At 41.3% G+C, this 26,842-nt stretch overlaps 1 protein-coding gene across 2 annotated transcripts in view; it reads right to left on the bottom strand.

Annotated features, from left to right (window-relative positions):
* GSK3B (glycogen synthase kinase 3 beta) overlaps positions 1-26,842 on the bottom strand; it is a 138,985-nt gene that overhangs the window by 54,358 nt on the left and 57,785 nt on the right. For both annotated transcript variants that reach the window (XM_072331184.1, XM_072331174.1), the window contains exon 3: positions 6,482-6,565. In XM_072331184.1, the coding sequence (XP_072187285.1) occupies positions 6,482-6,565 (84 nt within the window). The remainder of the gene's footprint in view (positions 1-6,481; positions 6,566-26,842) is intronic.

The following is a 26,842-nucleotide window of genomic DNA, read 5'->3' as shown; positions in this document are numbered from 1 at the left end:
CCCTGTGATAGTTTTCAGATGATCAACTGCATGAGCACCACTGAGTAGAAATGAACAACACAGGGGTTTCTTAAACTAGCTTTGCATTCAGTAATCCTTAACACAGAACCACGCTCTGAAGTTCACTGCTTTTTATATAAAAAAAGGCTAATTTACATTTTCTTACAGCTACAACCAGCACATACTTCACATGCTCTTCCAAGCAGATTAAGAGACACACTCTTCTCCTCTTATCTTAAATGCTACCATAGCAGTTTAACAAAGCCTTTGGCACTGCTTTCATAGACATAGCAAGACATTTCAGGCTTCCTCCTATAGCTATTTAGTAGCCATGACCTTCTGGAAAAATTTTTAACTGCCAAAAAATGCTGGAATTGACCTTATTTGTATGAAGGAATGGTGACATCCAGTGGCCACATGAGCATGTCTGTAGTTGTAGTTTACGACCACATTTCAGAAATATATCGCTATTTTTAGTAGCATCGCAAATGTTGGGTGAAGTATTATTTCCTTCTTGATTTCCTCAGTGCCTATGACAGAGTTTCAGAAATTACATGGGTCCCATTCTTTCTGTTCCTACATCTACCTGTCAGAATATTCCCAGACTGGCCTACAACGTTATCCTCCAGCAAGATGTGCACTGAGGCAGAAGATGCCTACTAGACCAGCTGTAATGGCGGCATAAGGTAGAAATCAGGCCAATCAATACAATTCATATTTAAGATCTTTCCTGGATCTGTCTCTAAAATAGTTGTTGAATCATTTGAAGAGGCTACATTATTAGGTGATGTTCTAAGTCTCATGTTCTAAGGCAATACTTCTTCCCTTCATTGAAAGTTTTCTGTCATAGATTTTCCCATTAAAGAAGACAACATTAAGGAAACAGGTCCTGCCTCAGGATAATCTGGGAACCCCTGCCTATCTTATTTCTTCTACACTCCATAAAGTTCTTAGGATTTTTGTTTCAATTCCAAGGATGAATATTTCTGTGAAGATGGAAGGAGACACCCAGTATCTGAAAGGTGGAACTGATTTGTGATCTTTGAAACAAGTGATCTGTGGCCATTTGAACCACATCTTTCAGACATTTGCTGGCAACAAATCTATAGAAAGACGAAAATTAGTGGACATATTTGGGCTGACTGGGCTGTCCTGTATACCCTGCCATGAGAAAGAGAATCACAGAATCATAGAATAGCTTGGGTTGGAAGGGATTTCAAGGATCATCAAGCTCCAACCTCTATATCTAATACTAGACCAGGCTTCCCAGGGCCCCATCTAACCTGGCCTTGAACACCTATGGGGATGGGGCATCCACAACCTCTCTGGGCAGCGTGTTCCAGCAGATCATCACTCTCTTGGTAAAGAACTTCCCCTGATATCCAATCTTTCCTCCTTCAACTTACATCAATTTCCCCTTGTCCTGCTATTATCTACCCTTGTAAAGAGTTGACTCCCCTCCTGTTTGTAGGCTCCCTTTAGGTACTGGAAGGATGGAAGGTCACCCTGCAGCCTTCTTTTCTCCAGGCTGAACAAGCCCAGCTGTGAGGAATGGCTAGAACTGGTGGAAGAATGACCTGAGAAGAAAAGTGATGCACCAGACATAGTGGACAGTTAACAGACCCACTGAAATCAGAGCTGCCCACTCCCACAGCAGGCACTGTCCACACTGAGGATTCTGCTGGCTGCTGCAAAGTCCTGCTACAGACGGTCTAACTGCAATTTCTACTAACAAAATCTACTCAAAACCAGAGACTTCTCCTAGCTACAGCTAAGGAAATACCCAGCATGTTGCTAGCCCTAGCAGAAGTAACTGATAATCATTATCTGATGACTGGTGCCCTTTTCGAAACAAGTGTGGCGGGCCTCAGGCAAGGACTAAAGATACCAACATCACAAACTCATCATAATTGGCATTAATTGCTCCTTTGTTGACGGCACAGCAGATCTGCCAAGGATTAAATGGATCACAGTGACTAAACTCATCTGTAGCAATGGCCCTTCACCACTTGACTGGGCTGATGAAAAGCATTCACACAATCTCTGTCCATTCACAGTTGGGCTCAAGGCTCTGTCATTTGCGTATATTGCACAAAAACATTTATATACGTATATATATTTCTGTCATTTCTGTAAGAAAGAATGGTGATGTTTACGCCTCTGAAGGTGGAGGATGCACCTCTTCCTAACAAGGAGGTGAACCTGGAGGAATAACAGCTGTTCAGCAAAGCCCAAACTTTCAAATCAGCCAATCACTCCCTTCTTCCAAATTTCTCCTTTGTAGCTTAGTAACTTGCTGCCAAAGCACATCTGAGATGTGCACTGAGCTGCTCCTATAAACTGCTGGGCACTATGCCCCGCACATTAATTGTAAACCTCAGTCTATGGGAGAAAATTTCTACCCCGAGTTTGCATGGACTTTCAGCTGCAAGTTGTTACACTAAGGCGAAATAAGATTAAAGACCAATTAAAAGATGCAGATGGGCCAGCTCAGCCTCCAGAAGAGTGAGCATATTGCATATTTATGATCTTTCAAATACTTTGACTCTGAATAACAAGCCACCTCGAAGAGGGAAAAAAAGCTACGTAACCAGAGATGCAATTACCCAACAAAACCAGTATTTAGTTTACTTTTATACAATTTGATGCATGAAGAAATCTTTCCAGTGATCTCTCTTCCTCTTTTGGGCATGGATCCGGATTCAATCAAACACTCAAAAAAATCTACACAGGAAACCCTGACATTTAGGAAATACCACCAGGAGGTATCCAAACCAGAAATAAAAAGGAAAAGAAATGTGGTTCAGGAACTCTTATTGCAAGTTTTACCAAGCTGAACAGTTTCATTCAGCAGCCATTGATCTAAGAAGTTAGTGTGGGCTACAAAACATCGGGAAATAACTCTCAGCACAGAAGCCAAAGGGAGTAGTAATCAGTCCACGCACGTCCACCCTAACTTGGAGCATGGCTCAAAAGCTCTGTGCTGTTGAATAAGGCAGGCAGCAAGACTACTCCATTCTTCACTACAACAGCACTTAAATTAATCTATCATGCTACATGCAAAGCAGTCCTTGAAATTAAAGAAGGGGAACCAAAATCAAAGTTTTACTTCCTAATATGATCTGATCTCCTTGAGGTAAGCTAGGTCTCTAGTTCAAGACCATACCATAAGGCAGAATACCAAAACTACAACCAATCACAGCAGAGTTGGCTACACCTACAAACCTGCCCATTTTCACTGAGGAATATCTAGTAAACCAGGAATCACTAAACCACATATGGAAAAGACTTGCTGCTACTTCTATAATGAGGACGTTTCACAGATCAATCTACTAGTTAGTTGTTCTTTCCTCCCCTCCACTTCTTTCTACTACTCATAATCTCAGGTTTTATACCACTAAGAGGCACATTACAGTGACAAAATTCAATTCTCTGCTATCAGTCATCTCATAAAGCCTCTACTCAGGAAAATTCATTAAGATAATCTTTTGGAAGAACTGAGTTATCCAACGGGTCTGATGAATGTCTGCAGACTTAAAGGAAGAAGGAACTGAGGCCTATAGTTTACAGAAGCAATTTGAATGCCATGCCTGTCAACTGTTTTATGAATGTATATTATATGTCCTTTGTGAGTAACCTTAAACTAGAAATTATTAGTCAAACATGATATATTAATCATCAGTACAGAAACCTATATATATGTAAAGGAATATATGTATAAATATACATACACATAAGCATACACAAGCACACACACATATACATGCAAACATCTTCATAAGGTATACCTACATAAACGTAACGCAACTCCGAAGATGCTCAGAAATGGGAGATTCATACAGACACAGAAAACAAAGGAATCAAAACTGTGTTTTGGAAAACAAAGGAATCAAAACTCACTGCTGCTAATGCTGGATTGCTTTTGGCAAAAGCAGGAATGAAATATAAGCAAATGTTAGAAATAACAGTGAGAAGTTCATTGCAAGAAAAGATTACAGGGATTTCAGACACTTTACCCAGTTCAATGGATAGATTCTAAAAGAGTATCTATAAACGAGCTACAGATTTGATGCAGCGGAAGAGCAGTCCTATTATCAAGTGTTACTTAAATATTATTTTATATTTTATCTATTTTCTGTTGCTTCAAGTTTCCTAACAAAAAATATAATTGTCTCTTCTGCAAGAATGAAGTCAGTTTTAAGGTTGCCTCATTCCCAAAAATGCCTAGTGCCTAAAATGAACTGAAGTGACTACTCAGCACATGGCTTTCAAAGAGTACTAGCCTAAATGGACAGAATCTGGATGTAAATTTAAGCTTTGGTTATTAGCCAAAAAAAAAAAGGAAAAAAAAAAAAGAAAAAAAACACAAAAACAACAAAAAAAGAACCAAAAAAACAACCAAAACTACAACAAAGAAAGGAACAAAAACCTCCGGGCTTAGATTCCCTGGTGTCAAACAGAAGGGAGGTAAGCAGAGAGAGGTTCAGCAGACTCCAACTTGGACCAACAGGTGGAACAACCATGGCAGCATGAAATTGTTTAGTATGTAGGTACCAAAATTAAGTTCACTGTCAAACTGTTTTATTAAAGAGATCAGCAGTTAGTCACATGTAAAACATTTCTGCCATAGTTAGGTTTTAATTTGTCTTTAATCTATGCTAAATCCTATATGAAGACAGACAAGAACTGCAAGCTACAGTCATCACTTCAGAATCCTGACCTGCTGCTATCTATACCTTTCCCAAACAGCAGATGACAAACTAATTTGCAGTTAGCTTCCATGTACTGCTGCCAGCATGGAAATACTCACAAGCCAATTATGTAGCATTCTGCACAGAACTGCAAAGAGATCTTGCAACCTGAACTCTGCTGTTGATGCTGGTGCTGGGTGTGCTTACACCCTAGGGACTGTTCCCATTTGCCCCATTTTGCAGCAAGGTGCAAGTGGAAATTTCAAAGGCACAGGGCAGAGATATGAACAAAGAAGAATGGAAAAGAATGTGAAAAAAAACTACTCCCCAGAGCACTAAGGTTCACTTGTAAAGGACAGAAACTGCATTATTAAAAACAAAACTTGCTTTGCCAAGAATTAGCCATGTGGAGCTGGAAGAGCTAGGCAGAAAATCCAGCCTTAAGCTCAACATCAAGTTAAAGATTTCCAAAAGACTTTGACTTAAGTTATTATTAGACAAAGACTCCCAGAACAGTATTCTGAAATTCTAACATTTCCACTGTTGGCAGAAGATTTCTGAAAGACGTTAGATAAGGCAGTTGTCTTCTGCTTCTCTCATGAAGTTCTACTTCACTCTGGCCAAGCTGGTTAAATACAGAGCCTATAACCAAGCCCTCCTTCATGGTGTTTGTCTCCTTACACTCACAATGCTTAAAGAATTTCTGATTATATGCTAGATGATCGCTATATACTTTAAAAACCACCACCAAACTACCACCAAAAGAACAGACAATAAAAAAACCTTGAAAATATTCCTTCTACTTTTGTTTGGCAAGCATGGTAAATGCATGACCTAAGTTAAAAAATAAACAAACAAAAAAACCACCTGAAAAAGAAAAAAATACCACATTTCTCCCTGACTCTTGCAGGCTGGTTCTGCATTGCCTTTCCATAGGCAGAGGCAAGCTCCTCTAGAATTCTCCCTCTGTGCACTGCCCAAGATTGCAGAGACATGCCATCAAGTCATCCTGCGAGTGCCAGCTCCTTTCCTAAATCCTGCATACCAGGAGTGAAGGCTATGAAGTGCTTTCTCTCTCCCATTCTGCCAATCCACTGCATGGCAGCCACAGTTAACAGTCTTCCTATTGCTGTCAGCTCAGGTATACAGAACCTCAGAGCAGTGTGGACATACAACTACACGCATACAAACATGCACAGGCTCCCACAAGCAGTGGGCACAGCCCCAAGCTGCCAGAACTCAAGAAGTATTTGGATAATACTCTCAGACACAGGGTTTAATTTTTCCGTGGTGCTGGGTGGAGCCAGGAGTTGGACTCTATGGGCCCCTTTAACTTGAGATATTCTATGAATCTGCTCCTCCTTCTGGAGCATGTGCATTCTGACAAAATGTTACAATCAGTGGGTACAGAAGCAATCAGAGACTGGGTCTGTGAAACGTTCTATAAATCTAGAATGCTTAGAATGCCTGAATGCTAAAAACCATGTCTTTAGTTCAGGAAAGGTAGCAGTACAACGTGCAAATGAAGCCCTGCTGTGCTTCACCAAAAAAAGAAGAGGCAGAGTATACCTAAATCTGTTACCCTCCTGTTATGCTACATTAATAACACCACTCATGGACCACCACACTTCCACAATGAAGATCTGTTCCCAAAAACCTGTTCAGCATTACTGCAGCTTCTTCTCAGTGTTATCAGTATCTTCACGCTCTTTCTTGCCTCTAAAAACTCAAAAGAGCTCATTACGGCCTAGATGGGTACTAGGAAGCATCTTCCCATTTTTCATTCTTACCTTCTCTCCACTGGAGTAGAAGAAATAACGCAATCGGACAATGTTACAATGATCCAGCTTTCTCATAATCTGGAGCTCTCGGTTCTGAAAAGAAGAAAAGGAGAAATGCAAACAGTTAGGAACTCTTCTCAAGAAGTCAGAGTACTGCACTGAATACCATAAAATTCATATAAAGGAGGTTATAAAACCGAGCCAAAGAAAACTGGAAGTGGGAAAGATGCAACCATTCTCTTACTGTAAAAATCACATGTTGATTAGCCTTTCTCCCAATTGCTTTACCACTGAAAATACCGATGTCACTGAACGTATTTTCCCTCAAAAACAAATATCTACAAGTACACTGCAAAACCCAAGAACCAACTGCTTGCATTAATAAAGTGTCAGTGGTAAAAGACAAGAAAACATTAACTTTGCATATTTATTTTCTGATCTTACAATGATACAAGGTATCAGCCAGAAGGGTTAGAAGGCTTTCTACTTGAACACTGTCAAAATAATGTAAATAATGTCAAAGCAAAACACTTCTGCTCCTCCATCCTTCACACTAATGGCCAACTGAATTCCACCATGCTGATGGCCAAGTGAATTTCAACACACTGACGGCCACCTGATCTCCACCACAGTGCTCTCTCATTCCCCTCCTCAAAGGATGAGGAGCAGGTGAAAATAAGATGAGAAAAAAAAGAAAAGCTCACAGGTGGAAACCAAGTGAATTCCACCACAGCCATATCCAGAACAATGGTGTGAAACAGGTATATGATGGAAGAGCCTTTTCCTTACCATTCTCCTTGAAATGCCAACAAAAAAAAGACATGTAATTGAGAAGGGAACTCAATTCCCAGTTTCATTCAACTACGGTTTAACTAGACATAGACAGAGAGAACAGCAACGCTATTTTCCCCATTTTATATCAACTTGAAAAATCTGTTAGGATAAAATCAATTCATTATATACACAATAAACTGGGGACTTAACTGCAAATACCCACTGCAACTGAGCTCTAAACAAATTAGGGAGCTTCCAGCCTAACAGATAAAACGAGTGAAATGAGTTGAATTGTAGGTATGGATGAAAAAATGCAAGTAAAATCAACACTGCTATGTTTTATATTTTATTCCACAGCCGTTGCTATAATACACCTTTCTCCTGTGGTTACATTTACGCATCACTTTTTCCTTCCTCATTTGCTGCACCCGTAGTTTTAAAACTAGAAGGCATTTCAACGTCAACTTGGATCACAAGGTTGCAAATCATGAAACCTGCCTAACTAGGATCAGATATGCACTAGTCCTACTAGCTCCATCAACCTTAAAATCTTCAGGAATATTTAGGAAGAAAACCCTTCAGCTACAAAACATTCTCATACGTACACGATGTTCAAAGCTCACAATCTGTGAGATGCTGTTGTTTGAAACATGGGTATCATATTCTAAGTGTAAGAGAGTCACATACAGTGCCTGTCACTACTACTGAAGCTTGAGGAACTCCACAAGAACCCTGAAATTCTCCTGAAATCCCATGGAGAGAATTTGCAAAAGAGGAATGCTGGATTCACCACGTAACCTCACCAACACACCTTGTGCCTCATGGAGAAAAGAGTTCTTCTGGAAGGAATGGAAGCTTAAATAATCTCCACCTACTTGTTTCCTTATTAAAAATTACCAATAAGAAGTAATTTTGGCTAGCTGTGTTTGGGGTTCCTGTGACATGCGGCACAACCCTGACTCTTGATAAACAGGAAGATGCTGTCTTCTCATTTTGTCCAACCTGCATACCACCACTCATGCAGCGCTGTCATCTCAGCAGCTGAAAACCCACAACAGGTTTTCACTATCATAATGAAGTTGGGATGGATCTAGACCCTATCAGTCACAGAAATACTTCTTGTGATGAAACGCTTATTTCTCCAGATGCATTTTACAGTGCTTAACAATACTACTACATAACTGAAATTAACTCAAGAATTTCCCATATCTCCAACTCAGTTCTACCAGCAACATAAATGATTTTTTCCACTATTTATCCCAGTAAGATGGAAATAATACCATTTATCTCAGGGAATTATTGAAGAAACACATGAACGTACTAAGCACGTACATGTAAAAACTATTTTATCAATCCCTTTACTAGCTCCTTAAAATACACATATACATACCTAAGTTATTGCTTCAAGCTCTTAAGATAGCATGTACATGCTGACTGAATCCACTGCGAAAAAAATCAGGAGTTACTCTAATGCAAGGCTGAGGTTATATTTATCCCCTGGTACCTCAGCCCAGCAGAAGCACAATCTGTGCCTACTCTGATGCCTTCCATTCAGATCTGTCTCCTTCGGCTCTGACCCCGACCATCTGCTGCGGCTCCGCAGGCAGTGCTTCAAGGGGTGCTAACATCAGGGATAACCATAAACCAGTTACACAGTAACCTACATCTAGCATCCCAGAAACAGACTGAATGAAGCAACTGTCATCTTAGTCAGTCGCCTCAGCCGTCTTAAAGCCAACCAGGCTTTCAATCATCACTCCTGATGGAGGTGAAAACGGAATACTCAGTCACAAAAGCTCAACTGGATGCGGCAGAGAACTTCTGATGCTCATGTCACAGAATGATGCTCTTAAGAACTCATTTCTCTCCAGTAAAGAATTCTCACTGTATTACTTCACTGTGTGCTTCTTAAATACATAACGGCCATTTCACATCAAAGTGGGTCATTAATTACACGTGCACAAATACACTTAAAAAAAAACAAACCAAACTGGATTACACTAAGGGAATTCTTTGTGAAAAGAACAGTAACAGATGTCCTACACAGTGTAAGAGAGAGAGCACACAGCTAGATATAATGCAGGCTAAAACCATTTCAGAACATCCTGAAGAGATAACTGACAGTGCACGACCACAACACACGGTGGATGGAAACATCAAGCTCATGCACATCCTCTGTTCATCTCTGTCCTTCGTGAGTGACACTGGTGAAAAGACCAAGACTCAAAGAGGAAGTAGTTCTTCTACTCCCACCTCTATTCACAGGAAGAGAAAGATTTAGTTTACACACAGAGGATTTCAGCCTAAAGAGCACTGAAGGCGGCTTCGACCTTCAGCACCAGCCCTTCCACAAGAGAGGGTCCAGATTATCTGAAACACGGAGCTCTTGTGGCACACGCTACACTCCTCCAAGAAGCAGCAAAAACAATGGCACCATGACAAGTACCTTCAGTACATTTCTCCCGCAGTTTGATTTCTCTAAAATCCAGAATGCAAGGGGCTGTTAAAGCACAGTCGCTGAAGACTGATTTGCAACCAGTGCATTTCAGCCTACCAATAATTACTGGTGAAAACCAAATGTGACAAAAACCTGTTTATCACTTTTGAAGACAGCTTAGCTAGCCCTGTATCTGAATCTGTTCATTATATTGAATAAATACAGTTGCTTTAAGTTAAAGGCTGCCAAGACATCATCAGATTTGTAACTATAACCACAGCCAATTAAGCTGATGCATGAAGACATGCATCTTCTCACTGAGCTTGTACCCCACTACCCATACCTATGCTAACACTGTAGTTGATATAAAACTACCAAAGCAAGATCATTTCTGCCTCGCTACCTTAATCTGCTATAATGGATTAGGATAACTATCTCCCAACGTATTCTCTTCTGCCCCATCCAGATTTCCAAAGCTACGTCAGCTTTTTATCTGGATCTCTCTGTTGTTTTTGTTTAAGTTTTGTTAAGTATCACGAAATGACTGGGTCTTAAAGGATTATGGATTTGAAATTCCTTGAACTGCATCTGAGCAAACGGAGGTGAAAAGTTCCATGCAGTGCCCAGCAGCATGTCAGAATCAATATATACTCTATGAAGTAGAGAAATATCACCTGGATATAATTCAGAAGAGCTGTTCTCAGAGTTTCCTTGGCTAAAGAGTATGCTGGATTTTCTTGGCTTTTTTTCCTTCCAAAATGACTAAAGTCCCAGCAAGGTGCTTTGAAGAAGATGCTCAAAGCAGATGAAACACAAGAAAGTTGCATTTTTGTTTTGATACACCAAGATTACGACCTGGTTCTTGCAACCACATAAGGTTGTGTACCTTTGGTCCTCTTCAAAGATGACATCTTTTTGAGGGAAAGGCAGAATCCTTTCAGGGATAAAATACTGACCTACTTCCACAAGAATTTCAGCCACCATCTTCTCACAACGAAAGATAATGCTCACTTTTCACTTTGTTTTTATTTTTCTTAGGCCAATACCTTCAAATGCTTGAGTTCAATATGCCCCATTCTTCTCTGTGGTTGCAAAAAGATGACGAATGACAATCATCACAAATTCTGGCATTACACACAGACAGAAGCAGCATAGGTAGATCCAAATTTCTTGGCAAACAGAATTCTCTGCCTGCATGTTTCACATTTACAGCTTTTCTCCTTTTTTCTGCTGCCTCCATAATTTCTCTGTTCTACCACAGTTCTTATTCTTCTGCAAAACTTCCTGCACAGAGATGACCTGGAGCATGGGGTCATTAATGCAGTGGAAAGGAACTAGTTTCCATCAAGAGGCATGAAGGCTATGATAAAGCCTCAGGTTTGGTTTTTTTCCTCTTCCTTCTGCTTCCCCTTGAACAGCCCAAATGGCTAGGCATCTCTACTCAACTGCTGTACTACTGAGCCTCTCTGGAGAAAGAGTTCGGGCCATCACCTTGAGAGACGTCAAGCGTTTCCACATTTTTCCCATCACCCACAAAAGGCTGCACAGGGCAGCAGTCACACACAGGCAGGTTTTTCCATCTGAGGTCTTCTCTACTGGGGCTGCCTGACCCATTCCTCTAAAAACGCATTTCAAATGCTGTCAGTCACAAGGCTCCTTTTAATGCTGTCTTGCTGTCGCCAAAAGAATGTCAGAAATTACTCTAGGGCTCAGAGAAATAACTTCCTTCCACAGAAATATGATGATTCAGTCATTTACAGAATAAAGGTTAATTCCTAGATTATCCTGTACTTGCCCCAAGCCATCACTGAAATAAACCAGTGCTTAAAGGAAAAACAAGTGAAAAGGGCTTAACTACAGAGGCCAGGGCTGGGAATCTGCCCATGTCAGTCATTAATAGCTAGCCAGGCATGAAAAATCCATTTTGTGGGCAAGCAATTTCAAGCAGAGAGAAATGTCAACAGTGATCACAGTTTTCCTCATTTACATGTGTGGTGCAAATGAAGTCCAACGCCAGTCTCCCTCATGCTGCCAGACATGGCGTATTTCCAGCATGGATGGATCTAGGTTACAAAGAAACCCTCTTCCAACAGCCACCATTACCCAGTTAGTGCTAGTCCATCAGTGACTGCAAAACACCTGCAGCTCTGCTGGCTTAACGTGTGGGTCAGAAAGTTCAGATGCTGCATCCTGCTCCAATCCCTACTGATGGACAGCATGCACGTGCAGCTTGTAGGACTTTGTTTGTAAAATGCTGTGATTCCTTTAATCCTAAAAGGCCTAGAGACAGCTATCATACTCATTAGCACAGTGTTAGCATTTGTGGCTTCCCTGAGGGAAAAAAAAGGCATCAGTGATGGCGACCAGCGGCTGACAGCATAAATGTGAAGCTGATGCTTTCAATACCATCACCCCATACAAGTATAGTCCTTCCCTTGCACCTCTCCTGGCCATTCAGAGGAATTCCAGCCTTTTGCAGAAGGGAAAAGCTAAATGTTAAGCACCCATACAACAGGAGGATAACGAACCCACTCCGTGAAGTAAGTGTGAACAAAGGGACCCAAGACACAGAATACTTGTGCACATCTGTCTGTGCAATGCAGTCACAGCATGCTTTGTCACCACACGACCGCAAGGAATGCAGGCTTCCTTTCCCTACCAAATTCCACAATGCTGCCAAACTTTCCACTCTTTGTCCTCATGCAAAAATCTGGTGGTTAAGATCCCAAAGTGACAGAAGATGGAAACACACAGCAGGGCAGCGGAGCACAACGCTTCTGAACACTGGCCTGAGAGCTGTTAATGCAGAACACCCAGGAAGAGTCAGAGCACAAACCGTGTGTGTCAGCTCTATTCTAGTCAAAAATTATTACTGAGTGCAGCGACCTTCAGCCGCGGCATGGGTACAGAGCAGGGTAAAAAGCGTCAGTTTGGCACGAGACTGCCTTGCATATGGGCTAGTTTTCTTTAACCCCTGGAAAGCTAGGCAGATTACACCTCCACCACGCAGCAGTGCGAGCTGTCAGAAAGGTATGCTGGATAGAAAATAGAGACACTAAAACATGCCTTACTTCCACCCTGTGTGGGCTTTTACTGAAAAACACAGGCATCGTGCCCCTTCTTACAAGTGGGCCACCTACCTGTTATCCCAGACAGTGCCATTTTATGTAACCTGCTCCAGCCTGCTCTTGCCAATGCAGGACACAGTCCCTAGACAGAAAACTTAGGCTTCATACAGCTACGATACTCTTGTTTCTGCAGCTGAAAAGACAAACAGCTTATTTTTAAGAGAGCGCATGACAAGCTCTTGTCCCCTGGGAGAACAGAAGAAAAATCTTGTCTCTTCTTTCACTTCCTCCCCACATCCCAGTGGTTAACAGAAGGGAAGAAATCAAATTCTTCGTTAGCTCACCATGGTCTCTTTGAATGGAAGTGAGCTTGAGAGCCTCTCAGAGACTTAATACCATTTCTAGATTCCTGCCAGCTCTCAGGAAGCTCGAGACCAAACTTGGAACAGAAACTGATTTACAGCCTCATGTCTCTTTCAGACCACAACCTGAAATTCAATTAATCATTTTCAAGTGGTTGTTCCAAAGCCTGTGACCTGATGAACTGCTTAGTTCTCAATCTCAGTCCTGCAGCACCTACCGTGCTCTGCCAGGGGTGAGGCCAGAAGCAGCAGGAATTACAGCACACCCAGGATAAAAGTTGGAAAAAATGGAACTAGCTGTGAAACTCAAAGAGATGGTTAAAGTCCATTACAATGGACTGAAATAAGAAAGTGCAGGACAGATAATAATTGAAAGAAAATGTACTTTCTAGAAGGCAGCCCCGTGCTTTCAGAGATAATAGGCATTCTTTCTCAGAGGTAGCACAGAAGATCTCTGTTGAAAAACTCTGACAGCAAAAATCATTTTCCTTCCAGAAAAACGCTATACGGATTTTTCTCCTATTTTGATTTCCAGCTTTTCAGCTAGGAAACAAAGTGTAAGCATGCCTAGAACATCAGTGCGAGTGAATCTGCAACACCCGTAGAAAGTTACACCTGCAATTACAACCGGAACAGGTTGCAATTAATCTATTAATCAAATAAGTTCCAATCTCCCATGGGCACAGACATTCGCTGAATCGCTAATCACTATGCTATTAAACATTAATGAAATGCTTTATTACTCTTGGCCTTCTCTTCTTACATATGACGCAGCAGATGTTTCATGCAAGCAGATGTCAAAGGACTTTCAAAAGAAAAAAACTCCCATCCTCAAGTCTAACAAAATCTATTTTCACTTTTCTTTTGTGATTTTTTTGAGGGTACAGGTCAGCGCTGCGCTGCCTCCAGTGTTTATTTGTCCTTTGCCTCAGACTACTTCTACATTAACAGAAGATGTCAGATATTAGTAGTCATTAGGGGCTTTCATTTTAATCCAGATGAAAATATCTGCCTCCCTAAGAACTTGATGGAAGCATCCAAACGTAAGGACACAAGAAAAGGGAAACCAGGGGTAAAAATCAAGCAGAGAATAAGGAGGGAGCGTAGCTGGTGAGTGAAATTAGCTGCCTTCAGATGATTATTTGCCAAGAATAATTAAAACTTTCAGAAGTACAAGTCGTAATAATGAGCTCCCAGATGACTGAGCTTTTAAAAGGTTAACCGTTCACTGCTGAACTCAAAGAGAGACTGGGCAGCTCCTGCTCTGAGGGGTGGGGAATGCAGGGTAGCAGGGCACTGCTCCAGCACTGAAGCCAGAACAGGGACTTAGATCTCTTATGCATAAAAAAACAACCCTTTTCCCCAAAGTACTGGAGCGCTTCCCAGGCCTCTGGTTTGCTAAGTTTGTCATCAGCAAATAACAGCATTTATTAGTTACCGCTATCTATTTTAGAACCTCCACGTGCAAATGCTGAGTCTGAGATAAGCATGTCTAAGAAATTTTATGTCCTACTGAATTTCAGATGGTAGCCACATGTGTTTCAAAACAAGTTCTTTGTAGCCTCATATTAAAACAATTCAAGCTCCCTCAAATATGTATTTTTATACTAAAAGGCAACAGCTGCAAAACAATGTCACCGGTTGAACTTTTGCTAGATGCAAGAAATCTACCACTTAAAAAGAGAAAGCCAACCATGCCGCAGTATAAATCCCCTACAAACTTACCAGATGAGTTAGTGCTCACAGTTGCAAAAATGGGCTCTCAGACTTCTGACTTTGGAGTTTTTCCCTTAGCCAGCACCAGCGCACTTCCAGCAGTCACTTTTTTCCCCCCCCCCCCCCAAAATCCTTAGAAAACTGAGGGTCTCAGGAGCACACTGAAGTGACAGGCAGCCAGCTGTGGCCAGCAGTCACAGCAACACAGACCCAGCCATCTGTCCTGTCTTGTGGCCCAGGCTCATGCCCCTGAAGCAAGGACATAAGTGAGCACTGTGTCACACAGTCTGCCTCAGAGTCCAAAGCACACAGCTTCGAGATCAATTCGTACATCTGGTTGCATCAGCGTGAGACCACCACATTGACAAGAAAGGCAAAGTAAAAAGCTGAAGCTGTAGTTGGGAATTAGCCATAGTGGCACTGTCACTGTATGAGACAGGAGTAGTTTCAGGAGCATCACGGTCTCTACCTCGTTCCTGAAAATCAAAAGACAATTACCACATAATTCTGTCACGAAAAAAGAAATAAAGCTGCTGAATCCAAGGTTCTAAGAAAGCCAAGAAAACTTGGCCTCTTGGGCGCTGCATCATGTGGTATCTCAACAGCAGTTATCATCAGATGCTTCTAAGGAAGACTGCAAGAAGTTCATAAGCCACTTGGGACCCTAAAACCTAAAGATATCAAAGTTTAACCTCCCATATTAAGCCAGTTAGCTATTTTAAGAAAATGCAGTCATAAAATATAAAAGCCTCAACAACTTTGTGACACTGTGCCACCAATCACATAATGGAATCACAAAATATTCCAAGTTAAAAAGGATCCAGAAGGATCACTGAGTTCAACTCCTGGCTCCACACAGCACCACACAAAACCCAAACCCTATGTCAAAGTGGCGTCCAAAACACTCCTTGCACTCTGTCACTCAAGAGTCATGCTCACAGCCCTGTGCACCCCATTCCATGCCCACCGCCCTGTGGTGAAGACCCTTTCCCTGACCCCCAGCTGCCCCTTCCCTGGCACAGCTCCATGCCGTTCCCTCGGGCCCTGTCGCTGTCACACAGAGCAGAGCTCAGCGCTGCCCCTCCGCTCCCTGTGAGGAGCTGCAGCTGCCATCAGGCCTCCCTTCAGCTCCTCTGCGCTGAGCACACCAAGGGACCTCAGCTGCTCCTCACGCACCTTGCCCTCCACAACCTTTGTCATCCGTGTAATCCTCCTTTGGATGCTCTCACATAGTCTTATGCCCATTACATTGAGGTGCCCATTATTGCACCCAGTACTCACAGAGAAGCTGCAGACATTACATCTTTTGTAGGAAAACATTTGCTAAGCTACCCTCCACCTTCTGAATGCACAACTCGTCCTCTTCCATTTCTCATACTGAACAAGAGGAGATTATCATGAATTAACTTCAGTAAACAATCCATCATATTAGTAATGCAAGTTGCAAAGCCTCACACTGGACTTGCTACGCACTTTCCATGGTAAAGCCTTTTTATCATAGCTTAGGAGACGATCATTCTGGTTTTCTATGCCAACCTTCTAGAGAAAAACAAAGAAGGTTGTTCTACCTTTATAGTTGCTATTAGTAACATTTCTTTAAAGCTCTTCAGGATCTCTCTCCTTAGAAAGGTCACAATTATGTCACTTGTGTCAGGGATATGCCTCTCCCCATCTCTATGAATGTTACTTTTACCCAAGTTAATTAGAAGGCTACAGAAAACTCTTAGGCGAGAGGTCAGCATGGCTCCTACTTTGGCAAAAGCTGTGATGGCCAAAGTATGTCCCAGTCCTTCCTGATAGTCCATCAACCACACAGGTCTCTCTGCAGAGATGCACTGTGCCGGGTTACGAAGGCAGGCTTTAGGGCCCTCATCTCATTGGTTACAAAAGGGAAAAGCCTTGCAGTGAATAAACTGATGAACACAGAAAGAAGAAGAACGGAAATGCTAAGATCTAAGTTCTTATGTCATCAGTCTACTGTTATCAAAAGCAATCAAGATAAACACAGCAATGTTCAGATTCAAATACAGTACTGTGTCTCTATGCTAAAGCTTTATTCATCAACATTTTAACTCTGGGCTTGGCATGCTAACCTTCAGCATCAGTGCAGGAAAGAAACTGAGCAATCTCCATCTCTACCCATCAACTTGTGTGTGGGAAACAGTACGTGAGCACAACTGCAGCATTAACATGAATATTAGTAACAGCAAAATTCAGTTTATGACCCCTCGAAGAAAACAAATAATACTACCATTCAACTTTATCAAATGTTAGCATCCTTTACTGGGCTAGAAATTAAGATCTGCCTTGTTCTGCAGCACCCCTCAGAACCAGGGTGTAGCCACTGTTCAACAACTCTGAGAAATCACAACAGAGGCACTGAATTCAACCTACATCAGCACCTCACTCAAGTTACCCATCTATGGCAAACCTCTACTGGATACAGAAAGCACTGTCCAGGTTCCTACATAGCACTGACCAAAAAGGACACACACGAGTTTCAACATTTTTCTGAAAACCAGTTATATCCAAAGCCAGCCTGAAATACTAATATAGGTAGAGCAATGGGACTTGCATGAGCCCACCGCTCACATTATCTCACTCCTCCTAGGCTCAGAAATACTACAATTTCATCCCATAGCCAGAGATAATCAGACTGGGTTGTTGAGCAGAAAGGAAAATCTACTACAAGCCCAATGGGCTCTGTGCTGTTACTGAGAAGCTGGAATTTCTCCCTAATTGATTCAACTGCGCAAGAAGAAAGCTTAAACAAGTTATCACATGAGTACTACTGCCCATTTCTTTACTGAATTCTTTCTACTGACAGTTGTATGAGCTAGAAATATCAAACTTACTCCATAATGTTTTGTGAATTCCTCTGGAACGTTTTAAAATACAATTCTGAAAGTTTTGAAAGATTACAGAATTGACCTCCCAAAAACTACTACAAACTAACGTAAACAAAACTTGTTTCAAAACCCCTCTCAGATTTTGCTTTATTCTATTTCCTGGAATGTTTGTAAGTTGTATGTTAGAACTGGAGAAGCATGATACAAAATGTAGTAAGTAGTAAATCTGCCTAGCAAGTAATAATTTAAACCAGTCTTAAGAAGTTGAAGGTATCTTGTACTTTACAGTACCTTATCTCATAGGAGCTGCAGTTGCGCAAAACTCAAGAGTGAACACGCTATGTAAGAGCCTCTGGTTATCTGAAGTGAAGAGACCAAAGATCAAATGCCAGCAGCTCCACTTCTTTAACTACCCAGATCAAGAGTCACAGGAACAAGATTTGCAAATTTACTTTTAGAAAGAAAGTTCTGAGGATAGCCCCTGCTTACCTTACTGTTAAGTAGTAACACATTCATCAAAGATGCAGAGAAATACTACCAGGTGCCTCGTGTTTCAACAGGATTGCTCCCCTGTTCACTTCCTCACCCCGTCCCTGCACACTGAACAATACTTTCTGCATTTTGGGAGAGACTTCATGTAAAGAAGGGTCTTGAAACTCTTCCACATTCAAAATGACTTCAGCACAAAACATCAAAGTTACTTCATGCTTCAGACACAACTGCTTGCCTATGTAGGCAAGGCAGTGCTGCTACCAATGCATTCTAGTATTTACAGCACAGAACAACAGAATAAGACACAGCCACCATAGCTGGAGTTATACTGACATTCAGGCCAATTTAATTCAAATAAACTTTAAAGGTAAGTTAAGATTGCAAGAGTTTGGGTGGACAGCTGAATTCAGAAATCTCACTTGAATTTAATGACCTTTGAAAGCAACTCAAAAAGTCACCTACGGCCTTATTACCCATGCAGACAAGCCAGTACAACAGGATGCCACAGCTCTGTGCTTCACCAGGAAAGGACTTCCTACTTCTACCTGCACACAGTGCCTTGCATTTGCACTAAGTACAGGATGTTCCCACTAGCAAGGCGGACCATTCACAGAGCCACTCATCAGAAGAGCCCAAACCAGGAGGCCTTGCACTGTTTATCCTTCCTGTTAATTGATGGCCTTCATGCTGCCACAAATTGCTCAGTGAGTACAGTGGCTCTGTTGTGCCTCCAACACAACAGGCAACCCCCAGGTTTGCCCTAGTTTTCCTATGTCTCATACTCCTTCCTCTTCTGATCTGTTAACCTACCAAAAAGCCATAGATAACCTTTATACCTGTTACTCACAGCTACAGATGCAGAGTCATTGCCTATCAGGAAATCAGTTACGTTATTTGCAAACCACGTCCTTTTTCTGTCCTTTCCCAACTTGTGCTGACTTTTTAGAAAAAAAAAGAGAAAAAGCACGCACTGTATCAAGCCCATGACTATTTGCTCTGGCTCTTCAAACGCTGACTTCAATCATCCCCAGTGGTTTCTAGTATGCTGGGGAAAGAGCATTTTTATTTTATATGCTCTCATGCTTTTCACAGGTACCCAAATGACAAGTGAGTTGCATTAATAACCCTTTTGTAAGCAAGGAAGCCGCAGCTCTCATAGACACGCCGTTACAGTTTACTGTGATGTCGCACTAACAGAAGAATATAGTCTATAACTATCACGTATATGTTTTTAAAACAACAGGAGTTTAATGTCACTCCCTCAACTAAAAATGACCAGCTCTTACAATCTTTAACTTGATAACTCAGATTTGCTTACTATAAAGACATCCAGCAAAGCAACATAAAGAAAAACACTAAGGCTTGGTGAGAATGCGCTCATAGAGTTGCTCAAGGTCAGAAAGCAAATACAGACACATCCACGTACCTCACTGAACTGAATTTTCCTAACACTTCCTACCCCGTGCACTGGGTTTTGAAGCAGTAAAGTTCAAAGTGCCAACTTCCACACTTGGTATTAACACTAAGGGAAGTCAGAATAGCATCTTCTTTAAACTTCCTCTATAACTCACCACAAAAACCAAACTTCCCCATGAAGGTGCCTTATCAAGTTCAGGCAAGTGTGGAAGGAGAAAAAAAAATCCCCATGAACAGTGCAGATTGGAACTCAGGAAGCACGCCTGCCCTGCCAAAACCTCCAGAGAAGCAGCTAAAGCTGTACTGTCCCCTTTCAGGGACTAAGTAGCCTGCAACAAATGATTTAATTTACAACCAGTCAGCATTCCTGCACTGCTACAGTCATCCGGTATAAATGAGATGCCTGTTCTCGAGTCCAAAAAACTTGCTACAACCTTTATGAGTCATTTTTCTGGTGCCATTAAACTTAGATGAATGCACAAGGGCCTGCAAACTCAGACTGATCAACAGATCCGCAGACATCTTCAAATGAATAGCACAATAGCACAGAAACAGACAGAATATTTGACTTGATGTCTTTTTAAGATCCAGCTTCATCCTCATTTGGCAAAATTTAAGGAAAAAACAAGAAGGGAAATACAATCTAGCTCTCTGACATCAGAATGCCCCTTGAATTAAAAAAACAAAATTAGATCCAGCTGTTCTTTTACATATGCATTGTTATGCTTCAATGACTCAGGCTGGCTGTTATATTTTAACTATTTAGCTTAGTACTAAGCACTCTAATCACTATGGCTGGGGACTTTCAAAGGAACATCACAAACCAACAAGTGGAATGAACACCTTTGTTGGGTCGGTAATAATTAGGCGGGGCTTCACATTTTAGAACTCTGGAACACAGATGCATACAGACTAGGTATTTGCATCATGACACATATAGGAGCCTTGATTATTCATCCCAGTTCACTCTTACATGGCACCACAGAATCAGAAACCCACCCTGAAGAGAGGAGACAGCATTTTCCTGAGTTAAGAGTTTGTCACATCTCACTCTAAAGAAGCAGAACAGGATTTTGAGTGGTTGCCTTCCCTGCTCCTGCCCAAAAAAGTAGTATAAGTTTGTGATGAGCTCTGGATTGGCAACATCATTCTTTAGACTTTAAAACAAGCATCCATATAAAACCATGACACTGAGCACCATAAATAATATTTTCTTTAGATGGCATAAATCATCTTTCTGATGAACTTCTTTTTTTTTTTTCTGGGTGTTATCACATGTTACAACTCCTATGAAGTGACTCAAATAAAATTCAGATCCAGTTTTACTTCCTGCAGAAGATCATATAGGAGTTAAGTCCATCCAGTAAAACCTCGCTATTTCTCGCACCCTTTAATTTAGTTTTGCCAAACTTCACTGCACAGTGCAGATTAAAAGAACACGAGGGAATGAACTCAGAAGGACACCAAACCAAACACTTTTCTTGTTTATTTTTCTTTTTAAGTGCAATGTGAAATAGTGGGAAAAGGATTCCCTGTACGGAGCAGTCTAAAAACAACTCGGGCACTTGCATCTCATCTTCAGTTCTACCCAGGAATAGGAAGCATCCAAACCACAGGAAAAACCAGCACTGCTGCTAATTCCAGAATATGCCCTACAGTGGCTGAAGGTCTTTTCCTCTGCACTACGGAGGCTTAACAAAAAATAGCTTGCTTTCATTATTGTCTCACATCCCTGTACTACTTTTCGGAGCAGAAGTAGGCACTGCATGCTGCCTTCACTAGCAAGGGAAACACCAGCTATACGGCTTTGAAAGCTTCCTAGGAGCACACCAGTTGGTTTGAAAACTCTACTCAAGAAAACAAAGCAGCAAATCAAAAATTATTCTGATTTCCACATTTCCCTTAGCCTTCCTCATTTTGCTTGCTGAACTTGAGGTATTTATCTTCAAGAAGGGAGCCAGCTCATTTGCAAGGTTTTAAATGAAGATGAGAGGGCTGAGCTAAGCAGACGGCACCGGAGGGCACAGCTCGGGTCTGGAAGCACCATGCTTGAGCAGATCCATCTCCTGGCCTTACTCTAGGAAACCTCTACTGAGCAGCAGGTGGGTCTGTTTCACCCTTCCTGTCCCTTACACTTCATTAGCTACCACTTTTTCATCCCCCAAAGCATACAGTTATCACAGTAGAATACCTGAATGAGAAGCAAGTACCAGATTCAAAAGGGACACGCCATTTGCTGTAGCCTGAGATAGCAGCCAAATATTTTTAAGTTAAAAATGGCAAAAAATGAAGACAAATATCTGACAGCGTACTCCAAACACACCTTAAGAACGGCATGCTGCATCAAACATAATTTAATCAAATAAGAGAGGAAGTCAGCAAGTGAGAGGCACAGGTACGTAACGCTGCTAGATGTAAAAGTGCTTCAGCTAAATCTGCTGTGAGCAGGCAACCTCATGCTGTGCACTTCTAAGAGAGAGAACACAAAGGTACAGCAAAAAGCCTTGAAGTAACTGTATGCACCAAGCTTCTAAGCAGTCTCAAAAGCACCATTTTGATCTCAACAAAGACCAGCTAATCCTCTATTTATACACTGCAAAATGCTTTTCTTCTCAACTGGGAGACAGGTGTAGAAGATTCTCAATGGGACACCATTTCCACCCCATATCCTTCTGAGCTCAGTATAAAAGCCAGCTCTCAGGAGCATTAGGCGTGCCTGCTCTGCCTCCTTGTCTTAACTAGAACTACAAGATGGAAAACAAATTAGCTTCAAATTTATAGATGACCTTCTGAAGGCTATCACAGACCTTTTCCATAAAAATACAGAGAATGTGCATATTTTACAACTGCTTTTAAACATTAGCCCAGCACTCAAAACCTAGGAAGTTTTCAAGCCACCCTTCACTGTGGCTATTCAGACCTAGGAACATGTACTACAAGCAAGGCCCCCTCCCAGGTGTGTCCCAGCAAAAACAGCTGCGGGATTTACAAGTAGGAATGAAGAACAGCTTATCCCTACTGCACACAGTTTTGTTTTTTCTATATCATTCCTTCTCAGGCTCTTAAACAGCATAGCTGGAAAGGACAAAGGAAAGAGTCTCGGAAAATGAAATTTAATGTGAGTAGCATCAGGCATTTTGAAGCATCTTCAACTGCAGTCGAATAGCTACAGTATGCTGTCAGTATGTGGCAGAGTTACAGCTATTTCTGTTCCTGAAAGTACACATTTCCATACCTTCATGTGTGTGGAATTCTGTTAAACTTTAATCTCCACTCTCAGTCTCATGGTTTCAGAATAGCATTGAAACCACATTAGTGTGTTGTTTTTTTTAACCTGCCTCAAAGCAGCCTCCAGCTTAATCTGGGATTCTATATATGAATACATATGTGTGTGCATATATGAAATCCAAATATACAAATATGTACATATGTTTATGTGTATTATATATATGCACTTCACAGAATATACGTAAGTTCATGGGATGTGTATTTACTTTATGGAACAGACACACATTTTGCGGAATATACATTTTTCATTAACAGCATTCTTACAGAATAACCTCCTTTGGTAGACATGAGAGACAACAACAAAACCATAATCGTTACCACAGCAGCTACATACACCATCTGGACTGTTGAGGCAAAAGACTACCAAAAGCCAATACCACTAATGGTTCTTTTTTGTTTGAGTCAGTGGGCACACAAAGGACAGATCTGCATCCTCAAAGCTATAGTTTGCAGTCCAGCAGCACACTCACGTGTGTCAAAACTTGCCAAATCAAGGTTACACACAGACTTTTGGTTTCATTAGCTATACTGAGTTCTTGGGAAAATTGGGAAAATGAATGAAATACGAGGTTTAGAGTGAGAATTTAGATGTCTATCCAGACTCTTCAGCACGATGAAAACAAGAAAGCAATGTGACCACAGTAACAGCCAAATGACAGAATTCGCTCAGATAAGCCAGATTTCAAGAGACAGATCAAATAGTGCTGTAAGAAATGCTATTATCTTGGTAAACATCTTTGCTAATCAAGCTAAACTAAGCTAGACCATAGCTACAAATTTGGTCTCCATACAACAAAGTACGGACTTGAAGAAAGCCTCTCAAACAGAACACAGCCCTTGAGCACATCAGAACATGGAAAAATATCCTGAACGTGCACGCACCCAAGCATCTCTGATACTGCAAATCGTATCTGACGGCCCTAGTTTTTAAGAGGGACTGCAGCTCTTCACATAGAAATAGGAAGGGATAGTTTTGAAAAGGCTTCCAGTAAGCTGAATTATCTTCTTTCTGCTTGTTATTGTTAATATTGGCTAACGTCACAGGAAAATGTTAGCAGCTTTCTTCTCCCCTTGCATTACAAGCATAATGCATTACATCGAAGTAGCCAGAAGAGAGAACTGTTGTTCAGGGTGCTCCTTCTAGTTATTTAACAATAAAATTAAGGCATCCTTCTAAAAGTGACACCTCTGTAATGGTCTTCTGAACAGTGATTCATTAGCCCTCAGATCTTCAAAGTAGCTAAGATGTGAAAGTCCTCAAAGACTTAGAAGAGAGGTGTTGAAACGTTATTATCTCTCATCATCGTGTCTATCCTTTGTGACTTTTCATCCCATGGATGCTTCCAGTTCAAACTGGGAAGTCCTTGGAAATGAGACAGAATAAATTATGAAAACATTATTTTGAAAGAAGGCCTTCAGTTTATGGTTTGAATGTTCACCAGTCATTAGAAAGTGATCTGAGAAAGCTAGATTAGCTCATACATACATACAATAAATTAACAAAAGTAAGTTCTGTTTTTTGTGGGTACCTAAGCACATAACACAAGGCCACCGAGAAAGAGGATCATCAATACAACAGAGCAGGTCTAACCTCTATATTATATTTTACTCTTAATTTCAGACCCCAAGCACTGCCTGAAGACAAAGACAGTGTTTATTCTAAACATGTGTGATTATCTCTCACTCCCTTCTGTAAAAGGGCGTAACGTCCTTCCTCGACATCAAGTGCCTGAAAGGCTGGCAGCTCGGGCATATACAGAGTGAGACAGAGTTCTACATGGTAGGTACTTCAACTTTGCAACAGGGAGGATGGCTTCCCTTCATCTACACACTGAATGTTCTCATGGCAAAGCTGTAATACAAAGGAACAGGTGTCCGGAAGATAAATTTGCTAAATTAGTAAGTGAAGATACTTTATACATCCTGACTGAACCTGACAAAGGGAGACTAAGCCTGCATTGAAGAGACCATGATACCTCTTCCTCAAAAGCTTTTCTGCTGGGTTTCCTTCCCAACCACTATCAATGGGCTGTCTGTCAAACCTTTGTTTGTCAGTCCATAGGCAGGACTATCTATAGCCCGAGCTTTCAGACCACAGAAAACGCTTACTTTAACTCGATCAGAGTACCATGTACCCCTGTCAAGAGAGATCAACTGCACTAACAGCCATCTCAGGAGAGTGAAGCCCTCAGAAAATGCAGCGTATTTTCCAGTACATATCTGCTATCTCCTCTATGCTAAGTAGCCGAGGATAACAGAGAGCCAAGAAATGGGCCACGGAGGGCAGCCAGGAGTGGAACCAATGAAGCCTGATACGAATTTGGACTCACGGTGATCTGTTAACCAGTGAGATTCTGAGAGCCAAAGATATAAACCTCATCAGTCAACAAGTCTTTTTTTTCTGTATGTGCATATCTAGAGAATGATATGTTTGACCACCAGCAGACACACAAAACCTAGAAAATAACTCAGTCAACTTCAGAGTTTTCAATGTTTTGAATAGAAAGGTCCCTTTAAAATTTAACATAACTTAAGAACTTGAATGCGTCATCATTTTTAAATGGGAACTCTTCCTTGTAGTTTTATGTTTTTCACGTGAGATGCTATAATCAAAGTTACTGTAATTAAGCTAATACAGACAGTGGATGCGGATTAATTTCAAAAAAGGCTCTTTTTATACTTAGGAACTTGATGTTTCTGAGGCCAGAACAGAACTAAAACTGGCTTTCTTTCAGAAGCACCCCAAACAGCTTCCCAAAGTACAAACGTACAGCAGAGAAAGAGAGAAACCAGAACCCCAACATATACTTCCTTTTCCATCCTGCTGCTTTGTAAGGTTGTAAGGCTCTGGTTAATGCTAAATTTTCTTATATATTAAGACATAATAAAAAACCCGAAAATGGTAACAATATATATGTCTAAACAAAAGAAACTTCACTGCTTGCTCTATTCAGTGGCCTCAGCTTTATCCACACCGGGTTTCGTGTTAATGGACTACCAGGGATCTAAGTCTGACAACCTCTCAAACTCTGGAAGATCTGCATGTCTACTTGAGAAATCCAGGCAACTGGATATGTATGGCATACATAGTTCGGGAGCTAAACCAAAACAGTCCCTGAATGACTTGTAGGGCTACACTGCACAAGTGGTTCCTACGTAGAATGTGGTTCTCTTACTGCAGACTTTGGGCCAATGTCCAGGAAATGTGATGCCTAATTCTAGATCATCTGAGAAGGTGAAGGATTAAGAGCTCGATCATTTTGATGGCAACAGCCTAGACTAAAGCAAAAGCATTAAGAACTAGATATGCATAGTTCATGCATCCACTCCAGCAGGATTTCTTAAGCATGGGAACGGAGTCACAGATACAGCAAAAATCAGACTAAGAACTTCCTATGCGTGCTAAGACCTGTTGCCTTATTACTGCTTTTTGCAGAATTAGGAGTCAGTCATGCTGCTCTTCATTGTGAAGAATATTCCAAGGAGCATATCAACAAGAATAGGACAAGATTTATGCTACCAGATTCTTTTTTCCCAAGCATCACGATGAGAGTATGGCAGTTAAGGGCCTGCACTGAAGTGTGGATTAAAATCCTTGTAAAGACTGTAAATAATTTCAGTGCATCTATCTTTACCAGTGCTTTTTGTTTGAGGACCTGTTCTTACACATCTGCAGAATAGAAGCAGAAGCACAGTACTGATCTATGAGGGACATAACCCTCAGGAAATTCAGTTATTCCAGTAGGTTTTAGCTCCAAAACCTTGCTGAAGCTGTCTCTTCACTCTTCAGCAGAAACATCTACTACTCACCTAAGTATCATATTATTGTCCAAAATGGCACTACTTAAGTTCCTATACCTAACCTGGAGATCTAGCTTAATGAAGGCAAGTGAACTGCACACCAAAATTAAGAATAAATATTTATTCAAGCTGTTCCTTTCAGTCTGTCCCTGGTGTATCTACTGTGT

Source organism: Excalfactoria chinensis, chromosome 1 (assembly GCF_039878825.1).
Source record: "Excalfactoria chinensis isolate bCotChi1 chromosome 1, bCotChi1.hap2, whole genome shotgun sequence".
Taxonomy (NCBI): domain Eukaryota; kingdom Metazoa; phylum Chordata; class Aves; order Galliformes; family Phasianidae; genus Excalfactoria; species Excalfactoria chinensis.
This window is presented reverse-complemented; position numbering and strand designations above follow the sequence as displayed.